Source organism: Thamnophis sirtalis, unplaced genomic scaffold, assembly GCF_051295495.1.
Source record: "Thamnophis sirtalis isolate CommonGarterSnake01/CBP01778 unplaced genomic scaffold, rThaSir2_p1.2 scaffold_2, whole genome shotgun sequence".
In the NCBI taxonomy this organism is placed as follows: domain Eukaryota; kingdom Metazoa; phylum Chordata; class Lepidosauria; order Squamata; family Natricidae; genus Thamnophis; species Thamnophis sirtalis.
Genome location: NW_028261382.1, coordinates 169,952,684 through 169,966,365, shown reverse-complemented (window position 1 = coordinate 169,966,365; position 13,682 = coordinate 169,952,684). Strand labels below are relative to the sequence as shown.

Below are 13,682 nucleotides of genomic sequence, written 5' to 3'. Positions count from 1 at the left end.
TTTTTTGAGTTTTGTTATATTCCTTCATTGATTCTTGTTTCTTTCCTCCATCCACCTATACCATTTATCCCATATCTGGTAGAATTCTGATTCTTCTTTTCCCTGGATTTCTTTAGTTAGTTTGTCCATTTCAGTGGACAATCCATAACCTTTCTTATTATTTCATCTTTGCTTGGAATTAATTTGTTTTTCCATTTCTGGGCAAAGGCAATCCTTGCCGCCGTAATTATATGTTGTATTAAATACTGGATTTCTTTTTTGTATTTTGCAGACATTATTCCTAATTTAAAAAAAACTTCAGGTTTCCATTCAATTTTAACCCCTGTTATTGCCTCCAGCCAATTTTTGATCCTTTTCCAAAAAATTTTTAGCCTCCACACAGGTCTACCATAAATGGTAATATGTTCCGTGTATTGATTCGCATTTCCAACATTTCAGACATTCTGTATTGAATTGAATAACCTGGGGTAATTGTATGTGAGTAAGATCTTGAGAGACAAGGCAAAGAAATACTGCCTATGGAATGGTCAAATAAGAGAAGGCATAGCCTGCAGCTGAATAATAGGCATAGAAAGACGCTGAGAAGGAACACACACACACACACACACACACACACACACACACACACACACACATACACACACAGAGAGAGAGAGATACAAGTTTTTCAGGCTGTAAAGGAGACAGTGAGACATTTGTTCTTTCAGGCTTGCAAGAGTCCATTAATGTAGTTTTACAATAAAATAGACCAGAAAGTGGAAATTGGTCATTTTTTCCCTTCTGATCTATTTGGGAAGAATAGGTGTTATTACACAATATTAATAAATTTTGACATAAAATATTCATAATGATCAGTAATATATAAAATATCATTAGCATATAATAACTCCAGCTGAAATTTTATTCTTAGAGTGCCCTTATTAAAACAGTGCAGAAATTCCAAGATCAGGTGCACTATATGAGTTAATCAAGATCTTCCTTGAGAAATAGAAGGGGCGAAGTGATGATTGGAAGAGAAATCAAGATATTATAGAAAAAATGCTGGTCAAAGCCAGTTAATTTTTTAAAAAAACACCAAAGCCTATTTGTTCCTGAATAGATAGACATAAGCAGCTTCTTATTTGTGTTCAGAAGAACCATATTATTATTATTATTATTATTATTATTATTATTAATAATAATAATAATAATAATAATAATAATAATAATAATAATGAATAATTCTTCTTAATGATTTCCTTTCTGCTAATTTTCTCACTATTGGAAATTTAACCCTTAAAAATTAGAAGTGATTTATTATTAATTTGTTTATCAAAATAGAATCATTCATGCTGAATTATTTGTCTTTTCTTGGTAATCAAAATAATATTACTGTGTTATTGTTAATGCAGTTTCAGTTGAGAATCTAATAATTTATCAGGTCTTTTTCCTCACTAAGATGAGCAACTTTTGTCTCAATTGAATTGATTAATAAAAAATTCAACTGCAATGTTTTTTGACTGTTTTGTTTTAGGTCCAAAAAGTTTTAATTCACAGATAAATATGTGTAAATTCAGTTATTCTATTAAAAAATTCCATGATCTATGGGAGAGAGACTTTAAAGTGGTTAGATTTTTCTCTGTGTTCTTTTCATTTTGAATCAGGAATAAATTCATCACCAATCTTTCAGCTGTTCTTCAACAGTCTGAAGGAGCTGCTGTCCCTCTGAAGAGGAGGAAGTGATTCCTGTTTTCAAACCCTGTCTTCCTTATTTCAAACCCATAATTAATCTAATGAAACCACAAAGCTGTAATTTAGGCAAAGAAAAACAAAAAGAAGTTTTCTGCTTACTAATTAAGCAATCAAGCAATCAAAAGATCAGATGATCTCCTTGGAAATTCATAAATTCATCTTATCACCACACCAATCAGAAATCTTCACATTAAAGTCAGATGTAAAAACAATAAATGGGAGGACAATAAGGGCAGATACCTGTTTGTAAAGTTGAAAATATTGGCCAAAATAGAAGATGTTAGAACATTTCAATGATGTGGGTTTATTTAAGTCTTCAGGATTATACAAGTATTTCAATGAAAACAATTGTTCCCTAATATTTTTTGAGATCATTATTTTGACTTGTATTTTCTTTCTTTTTGTTAGCGCTTGAAAGAAAAATATCAATGAGGCAAAGCAGAGAGGAACTTATCAAGAGAGGAGTTCTGAAGGAAATATTTGATAAAGGTAAGAAACACTGTTCAACTCACAGTGGGAATTGATTGGGAGGGCGTGGATAATGTTATCTGTTTTTGCAATCATTTCTTGTAGCAAGTCCAGGACTTAGATCTGGATTTTTATAATAGCTGGACTCCAACTACTGATAAATAAATTCAAATGCGCTCAGGAGCAGCTTTTATATTAAAATATTGTTTGATTGGTATTGGAATATTTTCTAGCTCAATTATCCATATTTTATAGCATTAAAAGAGAGAGGCTCGCATTTTTACAAGAAAGGGCAGTCATAGAGACAATAAAATCATATTCAAGTTTCATATTCAGTGTTACAAAATATTCAGATTAAACATTCCATTGTGAAAAGATGGATGTTAGATGCTTATAAATTGGATTCCTTTTTGAGGTACCCAATTCCTGAGGCTATTAAGAAGTCACCTGAAAAATCAGTCCCTATAACACCAAATGAAAATGAAATCTTAGGACATTCTTCATAAAATGGATTACCAGTTTTTAGCACAAGCGATCTCCAGTCTTCTGAAAACAGATCAAGCCACACAACAACATCAAAAATCAGTTGTGACACCAAGGGAAATATAGGTGGACATAACAATCTAGCATTCCCCTCCAGTTCTGCTTAGAAATGAGACTCAAATCTTCCTTCTCATCAACTGTGTCCCAGTTCAACCTTTTTGTTGGTGGAATTTAAGTATTTACTAAAAGAAGAAGAAGAAGATAGTAACAACCTAAAATGGTTACTAATTGGAAGCCTACTTTATTGTCTGAAAATAACATTTGTGACGTAAGCAAAAAAAAAACATCTGGGTTGTATCTACCATGGCTTTTTGTGGTGCTAAATTATAAAGACTCTTTTAACTGTATGATTCTTTGAGCCCAATTTTGAAGCCCAGAAATACATCAGTAAATAAAAGCAATTAACAGATCATTTCATGAAAAATGAATAATAAATTTAGAACTAGAATACCGCACTAAAAAAGGGAAACTTTTTTTTCTAAGCCCGTTAAAGAAAAACACAACACTTTAGAGTAATTTGTTCTGTATAGTTGCGAGATTGCTGTTTGGTTAAAAATAGATCAAAGTTATTTAGGTTTTTTTTTTCATCTCTTGTATCCTTTCCAACCATCTAACTCAACAGATGACAGCAAGCAGCTTGATCTTAAGTCCTTCTGTTCAGTGAAATATTAATGAAGAGACTACGCAGTATTCAAATTTAACATTTATATATGCAGTTCAAATGTCTTTCATTTGACTTACCAATATTCAGTTCATTTGACTTAGCAGTTCTCAGCTGATGCATTTTGTATTGTTATTTTATATATCTTTTACAAATGGAAGGCAGTAATACAATTATGATTGGTTTTACCATTTTTCTTTTACCAGACAGCACAATCAGGTGCATGTTTGGTTGAATACAAGTATCATTGATTCAATTCAGGCCTGGGAGAGAAGTGAATTGAATTGAATTGAATTTTATTATTTGTATGCCGCCCTTCTCCGGGAGGGACTCAAGGCGGCGAACAACTCAAAAGGGGAAAAGGGGAACATAGAACAGAATACAAGTAATTAAAATAACCAAGAATCACACAACCATACAAGTCGAGAGGGGAGGGGAACTCATCAACTTAAGATAAACTTAAGGAAGTTTATCTAAAACTTAAGTCCCTCTAAGTTCAACCTGCTTAGGAGAATTTCCATCCAACAACATTTCCAAACTCACTCTCTCTTTCAAAAAAAAACCTTTGAAGTTGGGTAGATTGTAGTCTCCTTTCCTTCTGAAAAAAAAAAGGCTGGGAAAAGGGAGCTCTCCCTTGAAGCAACATTCAATCATTGCCTGTAATGGCAAATCCTTGGATAGCAAACACACAAACACACACAAACAAACAAAAAGAAAGAAGTTTCCTAGCTAATTCAAAAGCAAAGATATTCATATCGATCATAAAAATCAAAAATTCCCAAAACTCTAAGGAAGTATTAGAACTTTGGGGAAACCAAATTGCTGCTGTTTATAGATCTGGATTTATAATTAATGAAGACTGGGCAATTTCTAGCTTGTATTTTCATTGGTCCAAACAAGGGCAGATTAGTTTTAGACAATTCTCTGATTAGTTGCACGTTGTTTCTTGTAATTGATTAATTATAATGTCATTTAAATCCATTATAATTAATTGTCATTAATTGAGCAGTGTTTTCTGTTTGTGTTTACATAATATTGATATCAGTTCCAAGATTTTCCCCAAGACTTCATAAATGTGAATTTATGAGCTAATAGAGACTTTCAATGGAAATGAAATGAAACAAGGGTGTCTCGAGCATTCTGTTCTGATGCACCAGTCAAGAACCTGTGCAGGAGATGTGCCAAAACTTGCAAATCAGAACATACTATGTTCCAGTCTGTAGATTATTGTATGGAAGAGTTCAAGTGGGACCAATATTGCACTCAAAACCTGAAACAAGATGGAGGGTGGGTGTTGAGCATACAGGGAAATTAGCCCTAGGGGCCCTGCTCTAAGAAGCTCAATGCCAAGTACACACCAGAGGTGGGTTCCTACCAGTTCGCACCTATTCGGTAGAACCGGTTCATCAAATCTACCGAACCAGTTAGAAGAGGTTCCACCAGTGGACCCGGAAAGCAGGCCACACCTACAGAAGAGATTCCAAAAATTTTTGAAACCCACCACTGGTCCTTGGATATGATTATTCTACACTATCATGCTCATATTTATAAAACTCAATGCCTCTGTGAAAGGTAAGGATGACTACTGCGTTTGTGGTGCAATCAGAACATTGCGTGTGTTGAAGTTGTTTTAACGCAAACCAAAGATGCCTTTTAAAAAACAAGTTTACATCATATTCTTATGCATGCCAGTGCTGTGTGTGAGGTAATTTAAGGTGGTTCTGACAAATGTCGTCGGCATCTTCATATCTGGTCACATGGCAGCAAGCCACTCCCATCCGGTCATATGGGCGGCAAGCCACTCCCACAAAGGAGGCCACACCCACAGAGTAGGTTCGAACAATTTTTGAAACCCACCACAGGTACACACTAAACAATTCTGTTCCAGTGTCTTTCCTTCATTACATTATAATGTTCCAACAGCCAATTATCATTTTTACAAATACATCCGAAGCAACAATATATTTATATTAGACAAGGTATAACTTGGATAACGAGGTTTATTCTATTCCGTATTAAGGTTTTTTCCCCTCTATGGAATCTGTTGTTTGCAGTTAAAATACATGAGGCAAAGGAGGGGTAGGGGGGACCCATTTTTCCAATCAACCTCTTTATTAAAGAGCATTGATTTTTCAACTGCAGTTATTATCTTTCTCTCATGCTATCGTGCTTTCTTTTAGATGGAGAGCTTTCTATACAGAACGAAGAGGGGTCATTGGAGAATGGACAGGCGTTGAGTTCCAGCCAACTATCACTGCAAGCCCTATCTGAACTGGAGCCGTGTTCAATATCTGGAGATTCCTGTAGTTATGAAGTACTCCCGAATCCAGACATCATGGATGGAACAGGTAGCTTTTCAATTCCATCATGAGCCACATGATTTAGAAAGAATCGTTTGGTACTCCTGGGGATTACATGGACAAGCAGTTTTATCAGCAACTTTTTTCCCAAAATTGGCTTGCCATTGTCTTTTTTTCTACGGTTGAAAGAATGTGATCTGCCCAAAATCATCCCTCTGGATTTGTGCCTAAGGCAAGACCAGAACATCCTGGTTTCTGGCCCAGTAACATTAACCATTACACCAAACTCGTTCTCCAGAATAAAAAAATGCAGTGATTTCCTTAATACTTTAGTAGTAATATATCCAGACTGATAGAATTCTAGATTATATCTTATCTGTATGAATAGTCTCTAATTCAGTTAATAAATATGAAGAATTAACATTTAAAGGTTTGTCAATGTTAGTGGGTAAGTTTCCACAGTACATTATTCTTTAGTGAACTAACTTGCCAAAACAAGTTACTATTACTTTTGTTTTAATGGTGGCATATGTTTATATGAACTAAATTTGAAATAATTGTTTACAATCGGAAAGAAAAGAAGAACAGAACCCTACTGAACCACACATAAAGAAAAGGTTTTAGATTAAGGAAAAAAAGAAGGCTAAACTTTTTTTTTTTTGGAGTGGGGGACACAGTTCAGGGAGCTGAGCTCCAAATCCTTCTGAATTGAATCAGGTTGGGAAACTAAAAGAGTACAGTACACCAATTTATTTTTTCCAAAGTCTAATTTGTAGAATCTACTGCGGTTAGTTGTAGTGTTGATCACTCCACTAGAAAGCTCTAAATAGAATTAAGTATCTGCAAAGAAATCAGTGACATCGCTGTTAGGGAGCCGAGGTGGTGCAGTGGTTAAATGCAGCACTGCAGGCCACTTCAGCTGACTGCAGTTCTGCAGTTCGGCTGTTCAAATCTCACCGGCTCAGGGTTGACTCAGCCTTCCATCCTTCCGAGGTGAGTAAAATGAGGACCCGGATTGTTATTGGGGGCAAGAGAGGCTGACTCTGTAAACCGCTTAGAGAGGGCTGAAAGCCCTATGAAGCGGTATATAAGTCTAACTGCTATTGCTATTGCTATTGTTTCTTAGTACGATGGCTGAACAGCATGGAAATATTTGCAAGAAGCAGGGCATAGAAGAGCAGGAAAGGATTATTGTTTTTAAAAGTTGGCTGACAGACTTTCCATAGACAACAGAAATATATGGAATGTAAATCCGACACAGTAGCCATGTTTGTATACTAGTACTTTAATGTTGTCTTTCCATTGATCTAGTTTCAATACAGAAAACTCATTTCATGATGGAAGAATTCCAGCAAAAAAAAAATATTGGAATATTTATGAACAAGCTCAAAGTTTAGCTTATGTCATCAGTGAAATATTATCATCATCTCTGTCTCTTTCTTTCTCTCTCTGTCTCTCTCTTTCAATATATAGAGGTGACAACGTACCATGTAGTGAAAAGGGATTTTGATGTGTTTATGAAACAAAGGGCAAATTCGGTTGTTTTCTAATTTAGTGGGGTTTATTCTTTTCAAATCAATGCTTATAATGACTTGACAAGACATGCTGGTCTTTGGCAATAGCTGTACAGCTTAGGTTGTTCAGCTAAAGCCAAAAAAGCAATGAGTTTTTCAATGTATTAATATTATCCTGAATTTGAAAAGAGAAATGAAGGCTTTCACTACCAATATCCAAGCAGAAATAGTCTTGGTTTTTTAGGATAAAATTATGTATCTGAAGATTATTTAACAGGACAGAATAATGATGATAACTTTTAAAAGAATTGGAAACCTGGTGATAGATGGATGGATGGATGGATGATAGGTGGGTAGGTAGGTAGGTAGGTAGGTAGGTAGGTAGGTAGGTAGGTAGGTAGGTAGGTAGGTAGATATAGAAAAGTAGACAGACAGACAGACGTAGAGATGGTAGAGAGAGAAGGAAGATAAATAGAACATAGATAGATAGATAGATAGATAGATGATAGATAGATAGATAGATAGATAGATAGATAGATAGATAGATAGATAGATAGATAGATAGATAGATGATAGCTAGCTAGCTAGGTAGGTAGGTAGATAGATGTAGAAAAATAGACAGACAGACAGACAGACGTAGAGATGGTAGAGAGAGAGATAGGGTAGATAGATAGATAGATAGATAGATAGATAGATAGATAGATAGATAGATAGATAGATAGATGGATGGATGGATGGATGGATGGATGGATGGATGGATGGATGGATGGATGGAAGGTAGGTAGGTAGGTAGGTAGGTAGGTAGGTAGGTAGGTAGGTAGGTATAGAAAAGTAGACAGACAGGCAGACGTAGGGATGGTAGAGAGAGATAGGGTAGATAGATAGATAGATAGATAGGTAGGTAGGTAGGTAGGTAGGTAGATAGATAGATAGATAGATAGATAGATAGATAGATAGATAGATAGATAGATAGATAGATAGATAATAGGTAGGTAGGTAGGTAGGTAGGTAGATATAGAAAAGTAGACAGACAGACAGACAGGCAGACAGACAGACGTAGAGCTGGTAGAGAGAGATAGGGTAGATAGATGATAGATAGATAGATAGATAGATAGATAGATAGATAGATAGATAGATAGATAGATAGATAGATAGATAGACAGACAGACAGACAGACAGACAGACAGACAGACAGACAGACAGACAGACAGACAGACTGACTGACTGACTGACTGACTGACTGACTGACTGACTGACTCACTGACTCACTGACTCACTGACTCACTGACTCACTGAAGAACAATTATAACAGGAATCCCCTTTTGAAACATCTGTGCTTCTTGTCTTTCTGTGAGATATGCAGTCATGAGGGAAATATTCTACCACAGTCTGCAGCCTTTGAGGACAAGTAATATATACCTAACAAAATATCTCAAAATCCTTTGCAACATACAGGATATTTTGCAAGTCTGGTCAGTGGGAAAGACCTCATTATAAAAATTAAAAAAAACTTGTTAAATACTTCTGTGAAGAGTTTTTTTTTTACATTCTGAATAATCCGTGGACTTTAGAAAAAGGAATACTGAAGGCACTGTAAGGATTCTAAAAATAATACCAACGTGGTACTTACCAGTTGTGGTATGTAGTCAGTTGACTTCAGGAGAAGCAAGCTGAGAAGAAGAAAAAGAGCCAGAGAAATTGTCCCTAGATTGTTGCTAGTGAGGGATGCACGAGTGTAAGTCTGTAGTGAAAGCACCAGAATTTCTCTCTCTCTCGTTTTTTTTCCTTCCTCCTTTCTTTGTGCGTCTGAGTAAAATATGCCTACTTACATCTTTAAATCTGCATTGCTCTGCTGCCTTTGCTCTTTCTGCTGCTGCTTTGCTTGTAACCTTGTTGCGTCTGTCCTGTGGTTGTGTCCTCCAGTGTCTGAAGAGAGTCCCACGTCCAGTGAATCTGGAATCCACCTCCCTCAAGAGCCTACATCTAAGCCCGTCTTGCTACTCCCCCCTAAAAAACCTGCTGCTTTCTCTGGAGATCACGAAGACACCCCAGTGAAGCAGCTTTCCCTGCTCAAACAACCCCCTGCCCTGCCTCCTAAGCCCATTACCAAGATTGCCAACCATTTAGCTGGTAAGTAAATGTTCCTGTTTGGTTTGTGCTGCCCTCCCCTGAAAAAAAATAATGCACTTTTCCTCACGTCTCTAGACAAAACCTTATTTTCTTCATGACACGGTCACGTAGGCCTCTCTGCTGTTTTTGCATCTTTCTTTAGAATACCTGGGTTACCAATTTGCAAATGCATGAGAACACGTGGCTATTAAGAGCAGAGAAGAAAACATTTCCCAGCGTTAGCTGGAGTCTATTTCAATCAAATGTCGGTTTAATGCAGTGGTGGGTTTCAAAATATTTTAGAACCTCTTCTGTAGGTGTGGCCTGCTTTGTGGGAGTGGCTTGCCAGCCATGTGACCAGGTGGGAGTGGCTTGCCAGCCATGTGACTGGGTGGGAGTGGCTTGCCGGCCACGTGACTGGGTGGGAGTGGCCAACTTGTAAAATGTGGTGAAACTCACTTAACAACGCTCTTGCTTAGCAACCAAAATGTTGGCTCAGAAACTCTGGCATTTGAAGCACGCAAGTCTTAAAGCTGTCAAGTTACAAGGCCCTTGCACCCCTAACCCTTTAGGAAAAAAAAACCCAGGGGTGTTCAAAGTTGACAGCTTTAAGACTTGTGGACTTCAACTCCCAGAATTCCTCCTCCAGTCATGTTGGCTCAGGAACTCTGCCATCGAAGTGTGCAAGTCTTAAAGCTGTCAAGTTACAAGACCCTTGCACCCCTAACCCTTTAGAAAAAGACCCCCAGGGGTGTTCAAAGTTGACAGCTTTAAGACTTGTGGACTTCAACTCCCAGAATTCCTCCTCTCGCTCTTCATCTTGATGATGTGCGGACGGGGGGGAGGGAGCTGGAACCGGTTCTAAATGGCATTGTAGATTTGTGGAACCTCTCCTATAGAAGAGGTTAGAACTGGGAGGAACCCACCCCTGGTTTAATGGCTCTATGTTTACTCCAGCTTCTTCCAAAAACGTACAGGTTTGTCTTAAGGAACTGGAGTTCCCCTTATAGCTCATGGGAAATAAATAATGGGACCTTAAATCTCACTCATGCATGTTTTTTTTCTTACTGTGTAGTTGTTGCAAGAGCTGATTGCTCTTTTTTTTAAAAAAAACCCTATTATTAATTATAATATCTTTTAGATTTCATTCACTTCTATTTATGTGTCAATGGGAATTTCACTGTTGCTTGCCTTTATTTGTTATCTCTTTTACGTATGTCTTCCACCATTTCTCTACTCTGTTTCCAGCCTATTGTAGAGGTTTATTTGAACTGTTGTCCTTCTTCACATATTTCTGTGTTTTCCTTGCTTTCTAATTACTTGGTTGGTTGGTCTTCTGCCCCAAATGTACTAGAAGAATGATCAGACTCCAGAGCTTTTGAACGAGAAGGCAAAATAATGTGACCTGATTAAATGAGTTTTAGATCCTTCAACATCTCGTTTCAGTTGGGGCCTTATAAACTTTTTAAACCTGGCTTCAAGTGAGGACTTCCATATATCTCCTTTCCATTTTGTCCCCTCAGGATCTCTATTAACACCAAACGTCTCTGCTTCACAATACTCTGGAAGAGCTGTGATTACTTTGTTCCAGCTACTATTTCAATGTGCTATATGTGAATGCTGCACAGTTCATTTTTGCATGGTTTTGTTCAGTGAGAAGGACTTTTCGGCTTATTTCCTAAATTCTGAAATATTAAGTCTTGTAAGCTTTACTTACTTGACATATTACCTTTATGGCTATATAAAACATTTTGGTAATCTAGACAAAATAAGCTCGAGATAAAACTGACAAATGTTTTTCTCGTTTTTTTCTTTTCAGCATAAAATAGAAACTTTGTAGAAACTTTGAGTTAGGGGTTTGTTTTTTTGTTGTTATTGCTGCAAAACTCTCAGTAGCTCAGTACGTCAGTAATTTTCACTTGTTCTTAGTTTTTCAAATCAGCAGAAGTGGAGTTCATCATAATTTGCCATCAAACCACAGGTTTGAGAGGTGAAATCATAGTTTATACGATTCATCCTGTGTTGAAAAGGAAAGGTCTTTTTTCTAACCAGCTCTTTTGTTTGTGAAATGCAGCGCAATGCATGAGATACTAGAGGTTTTAAATTTTGGATTTTGGAAGGAAGATCAAGGACTTTTACTATTTAGCTGCAATGTGAAGACATGACTTCATAAGTATTGTTCACTGCTACAAGAGCTGATGCAGTGGTGGGTTTCAAAAATTGTTCGAACCTACTTCTGTGGGTGTGGCCTCCTTTGTGGGAGTGGCTTGCCACCCATGTGACCGGATGGGAGTGGCTTGACGCCCATGTGACCGGATATGAAGATGCCGATGACACTTGTCAGAACCACCTTAAATTACCTCACACACAGCACTGGCATGCATAAGAATAGGATGTAAACTTGTTTTTTAAAAGGCATCTTTGGTTTGCGTTAAAACAACTTCAACACACGCAATGTTCTGATTGCACCACAAACGCAGTAGTCATCCTTACCTTTCACAGAGGCACCGAGTTTTATAAATATGAGCATGATAGTGTAGAATAATCATATCCAAGGACCAGTGGTGGGTTTCAAAAAAATTTGGAACCTCTTCTGTAGGTGTGGCCTGCTTTCCGGGTCCACTGGTGGAACCTCTTCTAACTGGTTTGGTAGATTTGACGAACCGGTTCTACCGAATAGGTGTGAACTGGTAGGAACCCACCTCTGAGCTGATGGCAAGAACATGAAATTGTAAAATGACATTATTAGCAGAACTGACTTTCATGTCCTTACTTTGCCTGTTCTGATCAATTAGAAATCATCTAAAGATCAATTTGAAGCTTCTAATTCCTTGTCTTCCTGCTCCTAGCCAACTTGTCATCAGACACATAGTTCATTTTCCTTTGCTGGGTTAGAGGGTGTTTTAGGTTGTAAATGATGAGTTTAAAGGGAGAAAAATATGCTGGTAGGGATAATTTAATTAGAACTCGAATGTATTCAAAATAAGCACACCAATCTCTTGAAAAAAAAACTTGATAGGTGGTAACACAAAAACTTCACATTAGTGCTGAATTAATTACTATCTATGGGGCAACATGCAATTATTGTCTCCTCTGAAACCCAAATGAACAGAACTGAATTTCTGGATGGGTTATATAATTCATGAGATTCAGGATAGAGTGTCCCTTTGAAAGTCCTTTGTACAAGGATGGCCACTTCAAAATCAGTGGCAGAGATTTATACGTTACTAATTAAGCCTACCATTTATGGGCTGCAGAAATCCAGAAAATAATTAGATAGTAGCAAGGATTTTTTTTTCCTGGATTTTTTCCTGTCCAGATAATCACCCCTCTAATATAACTTTCTTCAGATTTAGTTTTATGAATGAATGTCCTTAATAACATGAAATGAATGAAGATTTATGTAAATCTATTGCAATTTGGAAACCAGAAAGCATGTTGTTGAATGCAGTTTTATGTAATATTATGCCCAGAGTTGTGGGGTCCTTGGTGCTTTCTGATTGTTTTCTTGCAGATGTTTCATTACCAAACTAGGTAACATCATCAGTGCTAGTAAGGAGTGGAGTTTGCTCTCATTTTATACTCAAGTGGCTTGCCCAGTCAGTGCCCTGTCACTGTTGTTTACTGTTAGCTTGTTTGGCAGTTTGTTTGCTTCTTGATTATTGGTCTACTGTTAAATTTGGTGTTAATTTCTGCTTATCTGGGTGTTGGTTACTGGTGAGTAGGTGTTTTACTCTTTTAGTTTCCTTTTTGACTTTTTGACTGTCTCTTTTGAATAGCATGTAGATGTTGTTTGTGTCTATGTGCTGTCGATGGCCAATTTGCCTGAGTGCCAGGCTTCCAGGAATTTTCTAGTGTTTTTGGATTTGGTTTGGTCTAGGGTGCTCAAGTTTCCCAGTTAAACTATGGTTAAGTGTCTCCACTGTGAAATTAAGAAATATCTCCAGTATTCGGAGTATGATTAGGGGACTGGAGACTAAAACATATGAAGAACGGTTGCAGGAACTGGGTATGTCTAGTTTAATGAAAAGAAGGACCAGGGGAGACATGATAGCAGTGTTCCAATATCTCAGGGGTTGCCACAAAGATGAGGGAGTCAAACTATTCTCCAAAGCACCTGAGGGCAGAACAAGAAGCAATGGGTGGAAACTAATCAAGGAGAGAAGCAACGTAGAACTGAGGAGAAATTTCCTGACAGTTAGAACAATTAATCAGTTGAACAGAAGTTGTGAATGCCCCAACACTGGAAGTTTTTAAGAAGATGTTGGCTATCCATTTGTCTCAAGTGGTGTAGGGTTTCCTGCCTAAGCAGGGGGTTGGACTAGAAGACCTCCAAGGTCCCTTCCAACTCTTCTA

General features: G+C 37.2%; 1 protein-coding gene across 5 annotated transcripts in view; it reads left to right on the top strand.

Annotated features, from left to right (window-relative positions):
- The window catches only part of PHACTR1 (phosphatase and actin regulator 1), a 299,830-nt gene that overhangs the window by 244,087 nt on the left and 42,061 nt on the right, over nucleotides 1–13,682 (top strand). For 3 of the 5 annotated variants that reach the window (XM_087707455.1, XM_087707458.1, XM_087707454.1), the window contains 3 exons: nucleotides 2,140–2,220; nucleotides 5,584–5,751; nucleotides 9,141–9,347. In XM_087707455.1, the coding sequence (XP_087563581.1) occupies nucleotides 2,140–2,220; nucleotides 5,584–5,751; nucleotides 9,141–9,347 (456 nt within the window). The remainder of the gene's footprint in view (nucleotides 1–2,139; nucleotides 2,221–5,583; nucleotides 5,752–9,140; nucleotides 9,348–13,682) is intronic. The other 2 variants (XM_087707457.1, XM_087707456.1) reach the window with 1 other exon arrangement.